This window comes from Silene latifolia, chromosome 7, assembly GCF_048544455.1.
Source record: "Silene latifolia isolate original U9 population chromosome 7, ASM4854445v1, whole genome shotgun sequence".
NCBI lineage: Eukaryota > Viridiplantae > Streptophyta > Magnoliopsida > Caryophyllales > Caryophyllaceae > Silene > Silene latifolia.
Genome location: NC_133532.1, coordinates 76,212,147 through 76,231,437, shown reverse-complemented (window position 1 = coordinate 76,231,437; position 19,291 = coordinate 76,212,147). Strand labels below are relative to the sequence as shown.

Sequence of the window (19,291 nt, the reverse complement as noted above, 5' to 3'; positions counted from 1 at the left end):
TACATCCCATTATCCACTTCCTAAATTTATCAGGGAAGTAAAAATGCTGCAGCATCTTATCAATAAAGTCCCATTGAAGAGAATCAAATGCTTTCCTTATGTCTACCTTGATTAAACATCTAGGTGAAACACCCTGTTGAGCATAGCCCTTGACCAGAGATTGGATCAGCATTATATTCTCAAATATACTTCTCCCTTTGACAAACGCCCCCTGCTCCTTACCCATAATATCAGGCAAAAAAGGTTTAAGCCTGGAACATAAGATCTTGCTAACAGTTTTGTAAAATACTGTGCAACAAGCTATGGGCCTATAATCCATGACAGTTTCCACCACAGACTCCTTGGGAATAAGGGCAAGCAAAGTTGTATTAGATTGCTTAGACATATGGCATGTCTGAAAGAAGGCCTTAACAGCCTTGCAGAAATCATTTTTTTATGATGTCCCAATTAGTTTTGAAAAATTGAGCTGAAAACCCATCTTGCCCAGGACTTTTGTTAGGAGCTATTGAGAAGAGAGCAATCTTGATTTCTTTGTCATCAATATCCTTGCAGATCTCCTCACATCCAGAGGCAGGAAACCTAGGACCTTCCAATATGTCTATGAGAGAAGTGTCAACAGGACTATGCTTCCCTAATAACCACTGGTAGTATTCAACAAAGGCCTGATTGACAGCAGACACCCCATCCCTGTCCATCCCTTGCCTATCCTTCAGCTTCCCAATAATACCTTGGTGCTTCCTAGAAGCAATTCTAGAGAAGTAATAGCTAGTAGGGGCATCATTGAATTTGATACTCTGAACCTTGGCTCTTTGAAGCAGAGAGCTATGTTCAGCTTTCTTGAGAACCAGATAAGCATGTAATAAATCCCTCTCCTTAACAATTAAGTCAGGATCCAAAGGATTACCCTGGAGACAGGAATGACAATCATGCAGATGTTGTTGAGCTTCCCTTACTTTCTCAGAAATTCTAGAATATGAATGCTTATGTAACACAGTAAGCTTTTGCCTAACTTGTTTTAATTTAGAGAACAAGCTATACATAGCATTACCTCTGACAGGAGTGTCCCAAGCCTCCCTGACCCTGATACCATACTCCTCATGAGCTTCCCAGCAATTCAAGTAGCTGAATCTTTTCCTTGGGGGGTGGACATCAGTAACAGTGACAAAGAGAGGGGGATGATCAGAGACCCCTGCTGGCAATACATGAACTTGAGTAGTAGGAAAATGAATTTCACCATAAGGGGTTGGAGAGCACTCTATCCAATCTTGACCAAACCCTAGTAACAGCATCCTGTTTGTTTTCTTTGTTGTTTCAGCATATAAATCAAGTTTTAACAATTCCCTTTTGATTACAATGCTTTAATCGTCCTTAATCCCGAGTAATTCAATACTTGCGGGTTTTTGCCGTTTTAATTCAAATCGATTTTTCGGGGTTTCGACTTGTTCCTGTCGAAGTTCTGGAATCCTAACTTGATACATAAATTTTCTTACGAGTCTTATTTGTCTAATTCCATCTTAATTTAATCTCAAGTTTCCCTTTTTTGTATTTCCGACACGAGTTAATCGTGTAAACCACTGTAATTTCTCGTTTTTAATTCATTTTATGACTTACCCGGATACATATAATCGGTTAAAACTGTTGGGGCTGGTGTCCTTTACAGTTAGTGCAAGGACTTATAAATCTCTAAAAGGATCAAAGGGTATACTTTTGTATCATAATCAGTTGGTCGACGTTTATCAATAACGGTTGGCTTGCTAGATAAGTTTGACGTTATTGTCATACAGATGGCGGTGATCAACTGGTCCCTAAAAGTCACACCTATAGGATACGTTTGAGAGATGTGACGGTATGAAAATACAGTCATGTAGATGCCAAATTTGACTAACCAGTTAGTCTGAGTTATTTGACTAATAATTAGTCAAAATGTGATGTTGAGATATTTTATTTAATACGGATTAAATAATAATGGCTAAGACGAATTAAGCGGTTAATTCGTAAAATTGAATATAAGCGTTTTATATTTAATTAAATGTATATTGAATATAATTATATAATATTGTCTTTGTCGGACATGTATTAATAATTCAACTAATCCGTGTTATTAGTTGATGATTTAATATCCGATAACCGATGACAGTCTATAATAAACACCGCGTTGTATACATTTTAGCCTCGGGCCACGAGTTAAAAATAAGGAGAAAATGGAAGCCCATTTCCTCCTAGTCCACACGGTTTTGGCCGAATGAGAGGAGACAAAAGGAGAGCTCTCTCCTCACTTGAAACCTAATCATTCATTTGCTAAAAATTTAGGGTTTTGAGAAAAGTGCATCTCAAAATTCGGATCTCTCATCCAACAAAACCTCACAAAACAATCCTCTCGATATTGCAAGGCAATTAGAGGATTCCTTCTAGCACAAGGGCATTTCTCGGACAATCTTGGGTGCATCGTTTAGGAGGAGATCTACTTTGATCTCTCATTGCCGAATTGCACTAGGACCGGAGGTTATTACTTAATCTTTATCGTTTCATTGTGTTTTTCGTTTATGACTATAAATTGCATATAAAATTTGCGTTATAATCCTATAATTAAAGGGTATTATACGGATATTACCCAACAAGTGGTATCAGAGCGAGGCCACGTAAATTTTCTATGTGTTTTTCATCAAACGAAATGGATCGATTAATTTTTTTTATGCAAAATTCCACACGGCAGAATTTTTTTTGATTGCACGATTGTTTTTTTATTTTTGAAAACCGTGTCCTTTTGTTTACACGGCTGATTTTCTTGGAATTCGTGCCATGTTCTTGTTTTGTTGTCGATTTGATCTTTGCATATTATTTTGTAATCGATATTCATTGTAATATGTTAGAGATCTATCAATTGCTATTTCATTTCTATACGGATTAGGTGATATCGCAATTGGTTTTTATCAAATCGATAATTTTTGTATAAAATTTTTGATAAACCGTGTGGCATGTTGGTCTCGGCATTTTTTTTTATGTGCCACGGCCTGTTTTTGCATAGGAAACCGTGTCCAGTTTACACGGTTGTATCTTTGTCGATTTTCTGATTTGTATTCTTTTTGTTCTTTGCGAATTGTTGTTTTAAACGATAATTACAACAATATGTGAAGATCATGTCAATTGTAATTTTGTTTTAATCCGGATTAGATTAAATTGCAATTGAGTTTTTACAAATCGTTTTGTTGTTTGATCACTTGTTTGATCTCGTTTTGAGCGGTTGTTTTTTTTTTTCCCTTCTTTTTGCTCACGGCAATGAGCAATTTTATAAAAATAAAAAAAAAAAAAAATTTTTACGGGTACTGTTCACGCCCAACAGTAAAAGAAAAAAAAAAATTTGTTTTGTTTTTTTTTTTTCTCGGCCAATTTTGCATAATACGAATTATGCACTCGCTTGATAGTGAAACGGTTCACCCACGAACAATCAAATTACTTTAAAACGATTTAAAGTAACGGATTATCACGAATTAAAATTAAGTTGATGAAGCGGTTTTGTCACATAATTTTAATTATCTTTGGTGGTTTGGATAAATTTAACATAATTACGGAATTATGTCACGAATAAATTTAATTTTTAGTTGATGCATTTTATTTTTCGTTCTTGTTTAATTTGAATGCTTTTAATTACGTATTTTTTTATTTTTGCAAACGGTTGTAACTTAGTGTGGCCTTAGTAGAACGTGTTACCGTAATGATGGAACACGGTCTTGGTTGTATTTTGAGATCTCGTATCTCCCTTTATTTCTTTTAATTACAGTTTTTATTTAGAATGTAAATAGGTTTATATTTTGTAAATTTTAATTGTAATTTTGAGAAGACTAAAGAAGGAGACCGGATGCTCACTCCCGCTACATGGATCAAGATGGAACATCAAGACAAGCTTCTCGGGTCCAACGGTGGATTCCAAAGTTGTTTTATGTTCTTTTTTTATTAGGATAGGCCACACTAGGAATTTTTATTTACGTATTGCATTCTTTTATTTATTTTTCGTAACGATAATATGCATCATATTCCGCCTAAAAACCAAACCACCTAATTATTGCTTGAAAACTGACACATATAGAGGTCACGAGTTAGTTTTCTTTGACATTCTCATGTCACATGTTTTTAAGCCATCACCTAAATTAATTCATTCACGCAGACGCTAGTTATTCGTTCACTTAATATGAATTATAATTAAGTTGATGGGATCTTCCTCGTATAATCAAAAATTGAGAACGGTCTTTATAGGTCAAACTCCAATGAATCCCTTCTTCGTCGGTAGGCATAATATGACCCCTTCTACGTCGGGTAAGTTGGAACCGATTGACTTATTTTATCTCAACACTATAGTCACTCGTACGATCCTGTGACTATGGTGGACTATAGATAGGATTTACGGAAATCTATCGACCAAGAGTTCTTGCGGAAGAATTAGCTAAACAGTTGGCTTATCAATTTACAGAAATTGAGTCTTGGGATCACTTGTATCATTCTTGAGGGAGATCAATTATGCAAGTGCGCAAGTCTACACGTTAAAATGAAGTTTTAAATAGACTTAAATCACCTCAATGAGTTGCTTATTTCGTTTTTGTTTTTCTTTCTTTTTCAGTGTAGATCACGAACTTTTAAACTGCTAATAACAAATGGTGGTTCTACGATAACCCAATGCCAAGTGCCACATTGGACCGTGAGTCCCGCTTCGGATCTTCATGAATCGGATGAATCGGTCTACTCGATCAAGAATGATGGATCAAACTTCGCGGACCGGGAGGCGGCATTACGGAATGCCGCCGGCGACGGAAGCTCAAATATCTATTAGAGCCCATCCCGGCAAACCCAGGTCCCACGGCTAGAGCTGCTGAAATCACCAAGTTTAACGATTTCTGGATGGAAGCGGGTGCGATTAAAAACGTACTCATTTTTGCAATGGAACCCAATTTGCAGAAACGCTTCATAGCCCATGGTGCGAACAAGATTTTCACCACGCTCACCAAGGAATTCTCGAAAGCACCGAGAATCGTGACCTATGAGCATACAACTCGCTTCTTTGATGCGAGACTCCAGAAGGGCCAACCAGTTAGCCCACACATTCTCAGCATGATTGAGAATGTCGAGAAGCTGGAGACCTTTGATTGTAAGATTAGCGAGAACATTGTGATCGACCGCATGCTTCACTCACTCCACGATGGTTTTTCGCAATTTAGAGCGAATTACTATATGAATGACTTGAACAAAAGTCCCCATGAACTGCACTCCCTTCTCGTACAGACCGAGAAGGACATGAAGTTCAGTGGGAGCTTGAAACAGGATGTTCTCGTTGTGACAAACAAGGGGAAAGGTAAGGGCAAAGCTCAGGCAAACCTAGCAGTAGGTAAACCGAAGTTCAAGAAGTCGGGTTCAGGTAAGAGTGGGCCTGGTGAGTCGAGCACCTCATCAGGCGCGACAAAGAGCAAGAATGAAAACATGGAGTGCCATCATTGCCACAAGACTGGGCATTAGAGGCGTACATGTCCTGTTTATCATGAGGACTTAAAGGCAGGTCGTGTTAAACCTGTTGGTATGTCTTCTCTCTCTTCTACTTTTATTCATATGATTGAGATTAACCACGCAAGTTACGGAACTTGGGTACTTGATACTGGTTGTGGTTCTCATCTGTGTAATCATGTGCAGGGGCTCCGAAACATCGAACCCCTCGTAAAGGGTGAGGTGGACCTGCGTGTTGGGAATGGAGCACGAGTGGCTTCCGTCTCAAGGGGAACATATGTGATCCAGCTTCCTAGCGGATTTGAGTTATTTTTATATAATCGCTATTATGTACCCATCTTTGAAAAACATTATTTCAGTTTCTGCACTTGACAAACTTGGATTTTCATTTGTAATAGAGAATAATACTTGCATTTTCTCATTACACGATATGATTTATGGCAAGGCAGTCTCCATGAACGGAATTTATGTTTTAGATCAGACAACCGAAATATTACACGTAATGAATAAAAAGTTAAAGGTTGGTGACAAAGATCAAACGTATCTATGGCACTGCCGTATGGGACACATTAATGAGAAACGCGTAAAACAGCTCATAAAAAATGGAGCTACCTCGGCCTTTGATTTTCAATCATTTGGCACGTGTGAATCATGTCTCATCGGTAAGATGACTCGGATTTCCTTCAAAGGTGTTGGAATGCGCGCTGCTGACCTATTAGGACTCATACACACGGACGTATGTGGTCCTATGTCAATCACCGCACGAGAAGGCTATAGGTATTTCATCACTTTCACGGATGATTTAAGTAGATATGGCTATGTCTACTTAATGAAAAATAAAAGTGAATCCTTTGAGAAATTCAAAGAATACCGAGAATAGGGCATGCACAGAACCTATTGGGTAGAAAGATTAAAACACTACGTTCAGATCGTGGTGGCGAGTATCTTTCTCATGAGTTTGATCAACATCTAAAGGACTGTGGGATTGCACTACAGTTAACTCCACCTGGAACACCTCAATTGAATGGAGTGTCCGAACGGAGAAATCGAACACTACTTGATATGGTTCGATCCATGATGAGTCACACCGTGTTGCCTGACTCATTGTGGGGTTATGCTCTTCTGTCAGCTGCTCTAATACTTAACCGAAGTCCGTCTAAAGCTGTTGACAAGACTCCATATGAACTATGGAAGGGAACGGTCCCTAACTTGTCCTTTATACGGGTTTGGGGCTGCGAGGCTTAAGTCAAGTGGAGACACGAGGATAAGCTCGGCCCGCGATCGGTCAAGACGTACTTTATAGGTTATCCTAAAGGAACGCTTGGTCATTACTTTTATTCGCCAACCGAACAACGTGTTTTTGTTGCGGCTAGTGCGACATTATTAGAGAAGGAATTTCTCGAGAATGCAAAGAGTGATAGAACCTTCGACCTGTCGGAGATTCCAGAACCAAATACCGAGCAACCATTGGAGGAACCAATTCCTTCAATCCCGGCTGCGTGAATATTCTGAGGAACCTAGGAGGTCGGGAAGAGTCTCTATTCCTCCAGACAGATACATTGGTATGGTCGAGGAACATGACATAGATGACGTTCTACTCTTAACGAGTAGTGAACCCGCAACCTATAAAGGTGCCATGACTAGTTCTGACTCAAAGCTATGGCTTGAGGCCATGCAATCCGAGATGGACTCTATGTATATGAACCACGTATGGGATCTTGTTGACTTACCTGCTAAGGTTCGTCCCCTTCAATGCAAATGGCTTTACAAGATAAAGCATTCTGTGGAAGGTCAACAAGATATCTATAAAGCACGACTAGTTGCTAAAGGTTTCACCCAAGTGCCAGGTTTGCACTACGATGAAATTTTTGCACCCGTAGTCATGCTGCGTTCCATTCGGATTCTCTTAGCGATCGCCGCTTTTCATGACTATGAAATTTGGCAAATGGATGTGAAAACCGCCTTCTTAAACGGCTTTTTGGAGGAAGAGTTGTACATGGTACAACCCGAAGGTTTCATCGATCCAGAACATCCTAAGAAAGTGTGCAAGCTTAAGCGTTCCATTTATGGACTTAAGCAAGCATCAAGGAGTTGGAATCATCGCTTCGACCAAGTGATTAAAGAAAATGGATTTACTCGATCGGTCGAGGAACCATGTCTTTATATCAAGTCGAGTGGGAGCAAGATTGTCTTCCTAATATTGTATGTCGATGACATACTCCTGATTGGGAATGACATACCTCTCTTAACTTCGGTGAAAGTATGGTTGAAAAACCATTTCCAGATGAAAGATCTGGGAGAGGCACAAAGAATTCTAGGCATCCGTATCTATCGAGATAGATCACGACGGATGCTATCTCTCAGCCAGGAGTCTTACATAGACAAAGTCCTAGAGAGATTGAGCATGACTAACTCCAAGAAGGGGTTCCTTCCTATGGCTCCAGGGGTGCATTTGAGCAAGTCTCAGGCACCAGAGACACCGGAAGAGAAAGAGCGCATGGCACGGATTCCCTATGCTTCGGCTATAGGATCAATCATGTATGCCATGATATGCACACGCCCGCACGCGTGGCATATGCATTGAGTATGACAAGTCGATTCCAACAAAGCATCCGGGTGAACCACATTGGCTGGCATTTGTCAAGAACATTATTAAGTACCTACGGAGGACTAAAGATTGGGCATTGACTTATGGAGGCCCTCAAAAGCTATGCGCAAACCGATTCGCAGATGCTAGCTTCCAAACGGATCGTGATGACTCGAAATCTCGGTCGGATTCGTTTTACTCTTAATTGCGCTGTAGTCACTGGAAGAGTTCCAAACAAACTGTTACAGATTCTACGACGAGTCCGAGTACTATGCCGCGTCTGAAGCTACAAAGGAAGCGATATGGATGCGTCAATTCTTACATGGGCTATCTGTAGTGCCTAGTTCGAATGACCCGATCACCATCTATTGCGACAATAGTGGTGCCATCTTCCAAGCTAAGGAGCCAAAGTCTAGCAACAAGTCTAGACATGTACAACGGAAAGCTCATCTAATCCGAGATTACGTGGAGGAAAAGGAAGTAGTGATAGAAAAGATTGCTACAGATGATAACATAGCAGATCCTCTCACTAAAGCATTACGACAAGATAAGCATGAAGGGCACGTTAATTCCATGGGAATTAAACGTGTTCCTAAGTTGTAGTACTCTTTTATGGATTAGATTCATTCCCTTTTGTACTCTATACGACATCATCGTCTTGATATTTATATATTTTGTTTTTTCATGTGGAATTGTACGACAATTTTTGAACACCACAAAGTGAACTGAACGAACATTATATTTTTTTCAGTCCTTAATTGCCCACATGAGCTGATAACTCTGGCAATTATTTTGTGACGTTGGTTGATGGTGGGTTCAACGAGCCATAAGTCAACCGGTTGACTGACCAATCACAGAGGCGATTTATACGGATATTTCGTAGGACACAATTGTGACATCGACGTGGAGTCCTAAATGTTTTATAACATTCGGTGCCCGGTCGTGGATAGGACTTCCATGGTGATCCTAAGAGTCGATTCTTTTGACTATCGACTGTCTCTTGAGACTAAGGCAGATTTTGGGTGACTTTGGTTTCTTTCTCACGGTCATCCGTAAAGGGGGCCAAGTAGATTTTTTCCGGGTCATTTCATGCTGTGCTTAGATCGGAAGGAGTTCGAGTTGAAGAAAATATTCAGCCTTTATCGGTACTCGATATTTCTCGGGGCCACTCGAGGAGTCAGAATCAAATGCATGGCCATGCTCGGATACGGATTCGTTTTATCGCTTAAGTTACTCTCTAGTCGGGAAACCACTCATGATACGATCGATTGTAAAATACGACCTTTGCGGATCCGGATCTGCAAATTGTTTTACATTGAGTGGGAGAAATTTTAAATGAATATGAGAATCGGTTATCGCACATACACTTGTACGGACAAGTGGGAGTTTGTTGGAGCTGTGTCCTCCAGTTAGTGCGGATAACATCATTGCACATACACTTGTACGGACAAGTGGGAGCTTGTTGGGGCAAATGTGTCCTTTACGATTAGTGCAAGGACTTATAAATCTCTAAAAGGATCAAAGGGTATACTTTTGTATCATAATCAGTTGGTCGACGTTTATCAATAACGGTTGGCTTGCTAGATAAGTTTGACGTTATTGTCATACAGATGGCGGTGATCAACTGGTCCCTAAAAGTCACACCTATAGGATACGTTTGAGAGATGTGACGGTATGAAAATACAGTCATGTAGATGCCAAATTTGACTAACCAGTTAGTCTGAGTTATTTGACTAATAATTAGTCAAAATGTGATGTTGAGATATTTTATTTAATACGGATTAAATAATAATGGCTAAGACGAATTAAGCGGTTAATTCGTAAAATTGAATATAAGCGTTTTATATTTAATTAAATATATATTGAATATAATTATACAATATTGTCTTTGTCGGACATGTATTAATAATTCAACTAATCCGTGTTATTAGTTGATGATTTAATATCCGATAACCGATGACAGTCTATAATAATCACCGCGTTGTATACATTTTAGCCTCGGACCACGAGTTAAAAATAAGGAGAAAATGGAAGCCCATTTCCTCCTAGTCCACACGGTTTTGGCCGAATGAGAGGAGACAAAAGGAGAGCTCTCTCCTCACTTGAAACCTAATCATTCATTTGCTAAAAATTTAGGGTTTTGAGAAAAGTGCCTCTCAAAATTCGGATCTCTCATCCAACAAAACCTCACAAAACAATCCTCTCGATATTGCAAGGCAATTAGAGGATTCCTTCTAGCACAAGGGCATTTCTCGGACAATCTTGGGTGCATCGTTTAGGAGGAGATCTACTTTGATCTCTCATTGCCGAATTGCACTAGGACCGGAGGTTATTACTTAATCTTTATCGTTTCATTGTGTTTTTCGTTTATGACTATAAATTGCATATAAAATTTGCGTTATAATCCTATAATTAAAGGGTATTATACGGATATTACCCAACAAAAACACTTCAACTTGATTATAATATCAACAATCGATCTTAAATCTACCAAGGAACGATAACAATGTTGCGGTTTTGACTTCACAGCCATAACCCAGCTCTAGAACAGACGCAAGGAGTGTTGCGCCTCTTCCAGAGGACGCATCAGATGTTGCGCCTGTTCTGGGTTGGTTTCTGTCTCTGAACTCTCTCTCGCTTTGACGTAGCTCCTAATTACGGTTTAAATCAACTATTATTCGTACTATCACTTCTAATCTGACATATTTTCGTATTTTAATTCCAATTTTGTTTTCCTTTTATTTTCTTCTTCGAAATCCCGTCTTTGAGCGTGCTTTTGACCTAGATCAAATAAACTTTGTAAAGTTTGTAATTTTAATTATTGTAATTCATTTATCGTAATTATTTTTATATATGATTTAATTGTATGGCATTCACATGAATTGAATCTAACATCTACTTCGACCATATTGTTTGCTAAAACACGTGTTAACCGACATAGTCTAATTTCACATGCTAGGATTAATCTATGTTTGTTGCATTGCATATATTACATCGATGACATATCAAATATGAACAATTTCCCCAATCATTAGTAGAGGCCATTCTCGAGGCGGGCGGGATTAGGTGTTCGAACTAAAGAGCTTCCTAATACGTACCCTCACCCCTTACTCCGGTTATCTTTGGACATCCGTGTCCATTGGCATCTCGACAATCATTCTAGACATGGAATGCTAAGGGTAACGAGTTCTTAGTGTTCATGTCATTACTTTGTGTCTTGACATGGCACGAGATATTCCAACGGTTTCCAATCTTTCCACAATAAGTTGGTGGCGACTCCACAAATGCAGGCTTTTTCAACCTTTCACCGGTTTCAATGCCTCACAAATCGGTAACGGCCCATGACGTGCTTTGGCAAACCAAGGTTTCGTGGGAGAAGTGTCGCCGCCTCGAAACCAACGTGCGGGTGGCCCATGTCCACATCTTGGAATAGCATATGTTTTGGTAAGACTTATAGAATGATGAGGGAATAATTGGGGTACCAAATGTAAAAGAGAGTGATGATATGAGTTGATAAAAGTTTTTAGGGGATATGAGATTTGACTTGGGGAATGGTATGAATTGAATAAATGATGACAAAAATTTATGAAACCGGAATATAAGAGTAAGGATATGTCATGCAATGCTTGAGGATTCAATCATGTTGTTAAGAGATTTGATCACTTGTATTACCTAGTATGGCCACTTAATCTAGGTGTGTGTGCATGGTATGTGAAAGTGGTTGTGTCGGACTCCGGCCCTAAGAGTGGTAGTATAGATGATGTTTGTGAAATTGCCTCCCAAACGTTAGATAAGCGCTCATGGTGTATATCTTGACCTGGTGGTAGTGCTTAATCGAGTAATAATATCGTTATTATTTCTTGAGAATAATGAGTAGTTAGACCGTGTCCATGAGATAGTGTAAGTGTTGTGGATACCGATGCGACTATGGCGGTTGTTGGTGATGGTATGGTAATACCGTCGTCGGTTTTGGTGGGATGATATGGGATGGTTGTGAAAGTAACTATGACATAGTATGTTTGTGTCGGTAGTATGTCTCGGATATTTCAACGTAATTGTGTAGTGATGATGGCCATAAGGCCAAGAGTTTGTGTCTAATTCGGTTATTTAATGGTGTATTAGTCACCATTGGAGTCTATTAGCATTGTGTGATGAGATAGGAAAGCTTGGAAACGAGTTTAAGAATGAAAACCTTCTGGCCAGATGACACTTGACCGAGTGCACCACGCACTCGATCGAGTGACCGCCTACTCGGCCGACTGGTCTCCTACACTCGACCAAGTGGCCACGTACTCGGCTGAGTACCCTTCTACACTCGACCGAGTGGTCTGCCTTGACCATTGTTTTGTTAATACTCGACCAAATATAGAGTGTATATTTTCGTGATTATATTGGTTGGCTTGTGTCGGATGAACATGTTGACCCCATATGGGTAAGACCTTGTGAATTGTTTAAGTTTGACCGTATTATGTGGCTTTTGATATCTAAGAGTGAAATTTAAATGAAATTTTTAATTAACATTTGTTAATTGAAGTGATTTTATTGTGTATAAGTAAGATGAAAATGCAAAGTTATGTGTCACATAGTGGTCATTGCATGATAGTGATTGTGGTCTTCCGTATAAGTGCAAGGGGTGATGATGGATGAGAATGGATATGGAAGCACGTGTGTGATCACGTGGTGGATTTGACGCGGTATATGCGCGGCATGATGTCCGGAAATGGGAATGTTGAACATTGTTGAGTAACATTACAAATAATTTTGCATTAATTGATTGTTCCATCGAGTCTGCATAATTGGTGTCTTGAATTGATTAGATGTGAATGTACGAGGATTGACGTGATATAGATATGTAATAATAATCGAGTTATACACCGTGATAGATACGTATGCTTATAACCGACTTGAGTTGTGAGTTAGTTATGGGATTATAGATTGGAATCGTGGGTTATACCTGGCGCTTGACCTTTGCGAGGCTCGTAGAGGTACCCGTAAAGAGACTTCTAAAGAGGTTTCTAGATTGGGATTATAGTAATAGCATAACACGATACGATATTTGATAATGGATTTACAATTGGTAAGAGAGTGTGTGGAACCTGAAATATAGTCATTTGTGGAATTTAGTAACGAGCGTATGAGACCGCAGTTTGAGGTTTGGTAGTCGAACTTCGAGACGAAGTTCTCTTTTAGGGGGAGTAGATGTAATAATTAGGAAATTAGGAAAGAGAAAGTATAGAATGTGAGAAAGTAGTAAGAATTGAGTGAAGAACTTTGGACGAGTGTGATGTTTAGAAAGAGCGTATACGGGTGATAGACAGGTGAAATGCGAGAGAATGCATGAGATTTGTAGAAAGGAGAGAGTGAGGTGAACTTCGGAGACGAAGTTCTTTTAAGGGGGGAAGATTGTAATACTCCGTATTTAATAATTATATAATAATAATATTATATCGCATTTATACGAATTATGTCGAGACGGAATAATAATAATAATAATAATAATAATAATAATAATAATAATAATAATAATAATAATAATAATAATAATAATAATAATAATAATAATAATAATAATAATAATAATAATAATAATAATAATAATAATAATAATAATAATAATAATAATAATAATAATAATAATAATAATAATAATAATAATAATAATAATAATAATAATAATAATAATAATAATAATAATAATAATAATAATAATAATAATAATAATAATAATAATAATAATAATAATAATAATAATAATAATAATAATAATAATAATAATAATAATAATAATAATAATAATAATAATAATAATAATAATAATAATAATAATAATAATAATAATAATAATAATAATAATAATAACAATAACAATAATAATAATAATAATAATAATAATAATAATATGTAATTCGATACATGTATAATATACGTATACTATACCCATCTTATATACCCCCACCTCACCTTATACACCCTTATCCACCCATCAACCCTATCTAAACACAATCTCACAATATCCACAAAATTTAGAGAGAAAGGAAGAGAAATGAAGATTTTGCCCTCCGCCTCGGGATCGTAAGGTAAAACCGTCTCACACTAGTTTTTATATTATTTTATTTAACCCGCCTCGACCTTGACCCGCCATAGACCGTCGCTGACCACCCACCGACCCCGTTGACCACCCAAATTAGGGGTTTGACCGAGTATATAAATGTTTATAGTTGTTTTGTGCGTCGGTCTTAAGACGGATTTTTGACCACCAAAATGGGACTGACTTGGGAAGGCATTGGGTGGAGGTTATTGTGGGTAGTGAGGGGACCTTAGTGGTGGTCGTGGGTCGTGGAATGGGTGGCTGTGGTGGTCGGATTTAGGCGTCAAAAGGGGGAGGCACGGGTTGTTGTTGTTGTTGTTGTTTACTGTTGTTGCGTCGTGGTGGCGACACCACCAACATGGTGGTCGAGGGTTGGGTCCACCGTGGTTAGGGGGACCATGGTGGTGGCAGGCGGCTGTGGCGGTGGAGGAGTGTCGTGGTGGTGTTGTTGTAGTTGTTGCGGGTTGTTATTGTTTATGCCGTTAGTTGTTGTTGGTTGGGGCTGCTGCCGGCCGTGGCCCACCGTGGTTGGTGGTGGTGGAAACTGTGGCGGCAGTGGGTGGTGGTGGTGGTTGGTCTTGAGTCGGGTTCGGGTAGTGTATAAGACGGGTTTCTATTTAGTTAATTAATTCGTATATAATTTAATTAGATTAGATTAGTGATTTTAATTAATTGAATTAATATTAAATTTAATCAGATTAGTTAGTAATTATATATTTAATTACTTAATTAGGTGACGGTTTTATGGAGCGGTATTATTATTGGATTTGGATTTGCTTATAGAGCTTACTTAAAGGTAGGTTAATCCTACTCAGTTTCAATACGGGTGCATGGTCATATGAGTCGGCATTGAGTAGTCGTCATTTGCATTATAACATGTATCATGATGAGTCGGTAATTGGCATATTGTATGGCATTTGGCATTTATTGTGTTGTCTTGTATGCCGTAGAACGTGGTGGTTTGACTGGTTACTTGTTGTGGAGATGTAAGACTGTTGGGAGATCGTCTTGCGCTTAAGTCGCCTCTTGGAGCTTCCCACTCCAAGAGGGATGTGCACATTAATGGCTTGAGTCACGGAGGGACTCGTGTGGTTGAGAAACGACGTCTAGCAGGGGATCCGGTTGGCTTCCAGAGCCGGTACGTCTGGACGTGTCCCGGTACCTGTTTGTGGTTATCGGTATGTCTGGGCGTGTCCCGGTACCAGTATAGTTGTCGGTATATCTGGGCGTGTCCCGATACCGTGGTGGTGGTTGTTGATGGTGGTTCATTCATGTCATAGTCGTGTTGTATGTTCATACACGTTTGTGTGTCTGTGTAATTGTCATCTATCTCTTTTGGGGTGGCATGTGTCGATCCATATGATATCCTTTGGTCATATGGGGAGCAGGTTAAGTACAGGTTGTTTGGATAGCACGCGGGAGACGGGACGAGCTTGGTGAGTCACAAGACAAATCTAGTTGATTAGAAGAGTTTAGATGTCATGAGTTGTACCTTCATTTATTCGTTTATGTTTATGTAATCATTAAACATTACATTAATAAATGATCTTGATTGATGTTTTGAAACACTACCTCTGGAAACCGAGATGGTAACGCTCCAATTATCTTGGCCGGATAGTTGGGGTGTTACAGTAACTGGTTGTGTGATATTTGTAACAGTCAATCAAATATGACTGTTAGTGGGCGATTAAGGTGTTATTAATGCTCCACTAATTACGTCATTGACTACTGCTTTGTGGAGCAGTTTTTGGCTCCGTCTGTTGCTCTATTTTGCTATAAATAGAGCAACTCCCTTCACTCTAGAAAAACAACAACAACATTCTCTTCCTCTCTTCTCTCTTATATATTTTTGGGTAAAGATATTTCTATCGTTTCAATGCTTTCATTTTCGAGTGGCGTGCCTGAGTGTAGTAGTGTAAATTCTTGGAAAACTACCGGTCAATTGCCGATCGCCACCACGGTCGTATCGGAAAATAGTTTTTAAGGAAGTGGCTCTCATACCACGTCACTACGAATCGGGTTCTAATTTTCTTATCTCTCTTTTCATTGTTACTGCACTTTAATCATAACAGTACTCTCGATTTTATTTTGGCTAGTATGCCCCTGTGATGTATTAAGATACTTTCAACTATTATTTTTATATTATATATTCGCTTTTTCCGTAAAAAAAAGAGCAAAATTGCTTATCATGTTGCTCAAAGTGAGGAAGAGTGGTTGAGAAGAATAAATGTTGTGTAATTTGCCTTTGGGCTAATGTGTCATTGAGGGATCCTTTCTTTGATGATTTTTTGTGTAAATGATTGATTTATTCTTATTAATATATTACTTTCATTTCAACAAAAATAAATAAATAAAAAGATAAATTAAACACTGCTTTCGTGAGATTAACAAAGTTGCTAAATATATGACTTCTATTAGACATTCTTGTTCAACTCTTTAATGGTGATTTGTAAGCCGATGACTTTAACAAATTACCTCGCTCATTTGGAAGGATGTGATAAGTGTTGGGAAATGTGTCCTCAACAATAGTGCGATCACATGATTTAAATATCATTATTAAATCTCATACTAAGAATATGTGAGGGATGATTGTTTATATAGTCGATTGACCGTCATTAATCGGTAATGATTGGCTAACTAGAGTTTGACATTACTGTCGTGTGACGGTGGTGGTCAGTTGATCCCTTTAGGTCACACCTATAGGATGAGGCCCAAATAGATATTTAATTAATTGTATGCGATACAGATTAATTAATTCCTTAATTATGGGAGTGCAATTTTGCGTCTTATTGTAATGTGATTAAATAAGATTAAATTTAGTAATTAAGTGTTAAATTACTAAATTAGTTGAGGTATTATATAAGTTTTGAGGTAGAGGTAATTAGTTATTTAAAGTTACAAGAAGTTGTAATTTTAACTAATTAGTAATTATGGGACTCATTATATGTTGATATAATAGTAGTATACTACTCAAAAAGTGGAGTGTATATTATATTATTAATTTTAATATTTAAGTGTTAAATGATTACATTAATAATTAATTATGTAAGATTGTTAAACATATGACTTATAAGCATTTGTGGGACAAATGACAAAAGGCAAAAATGGACCAAAATGGGTCCAATATTTCGGTCATATGAAGGGAACAATAGATGCTTTTTTTTGTCTTGTTCATTTGTTGAATATAGTGTGATTGAGACACTTCTATGACACATCTTACAAACGTGTTTCCTAAACTTTACCCATGATAAACAAACAAGTAAAAACAAATTGGAAAGAGTCCCCTTTTGGCATGGAGCCACCGGTTTTTGGTGCTCTTTATATGAGCACTTGTTGCTCATATTTGCACTACTAGTTTTTGCTCATTTTGCCTTAACTTTCCTCACATGCAAAATCATAAAAACTCTCTAAAAATACTAATACTCGTCATCTATTACTAGAGGTAGTAATAAATACAAGAAATATTAGTATTATTAAGGGAACATTTCTACTACATATCTAGTTAATATTAGTAGGAATTTTTGGGATTAATCTTGGGTGCAACTTATTGGAGTGTCTTCTATACTTGGAGTCTTAGGAGGATCATCCATCATATTTAGCTCAAGAACAAGTGAAGGAAGGTGACCTTACTTGTGCCCATATTTTCGAACCAACCATCAATGTAAGGGACATTGTTTTTCTTATAAATCTTTCATATTGTTATGCATGCACTATATCTATTGAACAAGTAATTAAAAAGTTAATTAGTTCACTATTAGAGGAGTCTAATAATAGGTATATGAACCTAACAAGTGGTATCAGAGCATAAGGATGTTGCATGCATAATCGGTTATTGTTTTTCCGAGTTAAAAGGTTAACATATAAAACTAAAAATTTGTGATTTATAAGTAGAAGCCACGAAATCACCATGCATGTTATATATTATGGTCCTAAAATGTTTTTAGGTCATTTTTATGATTTATGGAAATTTATTGCTCATTTTAATGATTTTTGGTCATTTTATTACATTTTTATGACTAAAATGGAATTAAAATGCTAAAAATAGTTAAACTAAGTTTATAACCTTGGAAATTTTATATGACCTCACATGCATATTTTACAAGTTTTGTGTAAAACGTCGAGTTAATTTGATTAATATTGCATGATTTATGATTTTTATGAGATAAAAATGGATTAAAAGAGGTAAAATGGTTAAAAATAGTTAAATTTCGAATTAAGCCATGATATTTTAATATGATGTCACATGTATAATTTACAGATAGTATGTAAATTTCTAGATTAAAATATCTCTTTAGCATGATTTATGGATTTTTAGATTAAAAATGGCATAAATAGTGACTATTTTAGAAAAATTAGCTAAAACGTATTGCATGGCTTGATAAAATTATTTTAAGTTGCATTAATATCACACTAATCAGATCTAAAGTTTTAAAAATGATTGGATTAATTTTCGGATACTTTAAGTATTTTATGAGATAAAACCGATAAAATGCAACTATATTTTCTCAAAATTAATTCGAAACTTTTAACCATGTTTTTTGATATTATGAGTATCATGGAATTATTCCAAAATGTTCACAAATTTAAAATTCAAATTTTGAAATATTTATAAATTAATTTGGATTTATTTCATTAATATTATGTTTTTAAGGTCAATAATGAGCATAAAATTAAATCAAGTTGAATTATTGTCAAAAATTGAATGATGAATAATTTTTGAGTCCTAAAAGTGTTAGCATAATTAACTTAAGCTTAGATGTGATTTAAGTGTTAATTAGTGATTTTAAAAGGTTATTATCACGCATTTCCATAAAACTGGGTTATATGTACGACATAAGTTAAATAGGGCGATTTGGCACATCATTTGGCATGATAGATACATATTATAATGCTGCATATTTCAATTGTTGAATGTCTTTTATTTATATAATTTTGAATTATGTAATTTTATCTTAGTATGGCCTTAGTTTAATCAATATTACCCGTAATGAAAGGGGATATTGATTCGGTTGTAATTTACTATGATCTCGTATCACTTTTATTTTTATTTTATTAGTTTTTCCATTTTACAAATGTATAATAGGAATAGCTTTGTATTTTTATTATTATTTGTAATTATGGAGCATCTT

General features: G+C 37.0%; 1 protein-coding gene across 1 annotated transcript; it reads right to left on the bottom strand.

Annotated features, from left to right (window-relative positions):
* Nucleotides 1-425: 425 nt before the first annotated feature.
* Nucleotides 426-1,289, bottom strand: LOC141590254 (uncharacterized). Its single transcript, XM_074410858.1, has one exon. The coding sequence runs from the start codon at nucleotides 1,287-1,289 to the stop codon at nucleotides 426-428; it is 864 nt and encodes a 287-aa protein (XP_074266959.1).
* Between the last annotated feature and the right edge of the window lie 18,002 nt (nucleotides 1,290-19,291).

Coding starts and splice junctions, on each gene's coding strand:
- LOC141590254 (XM_074410858.1), bottom strand. CDS start 1,289: ATGCTGTTACTAGGGTTTGGTCAAGATTGGATAGAGTGCTCTCCAACC.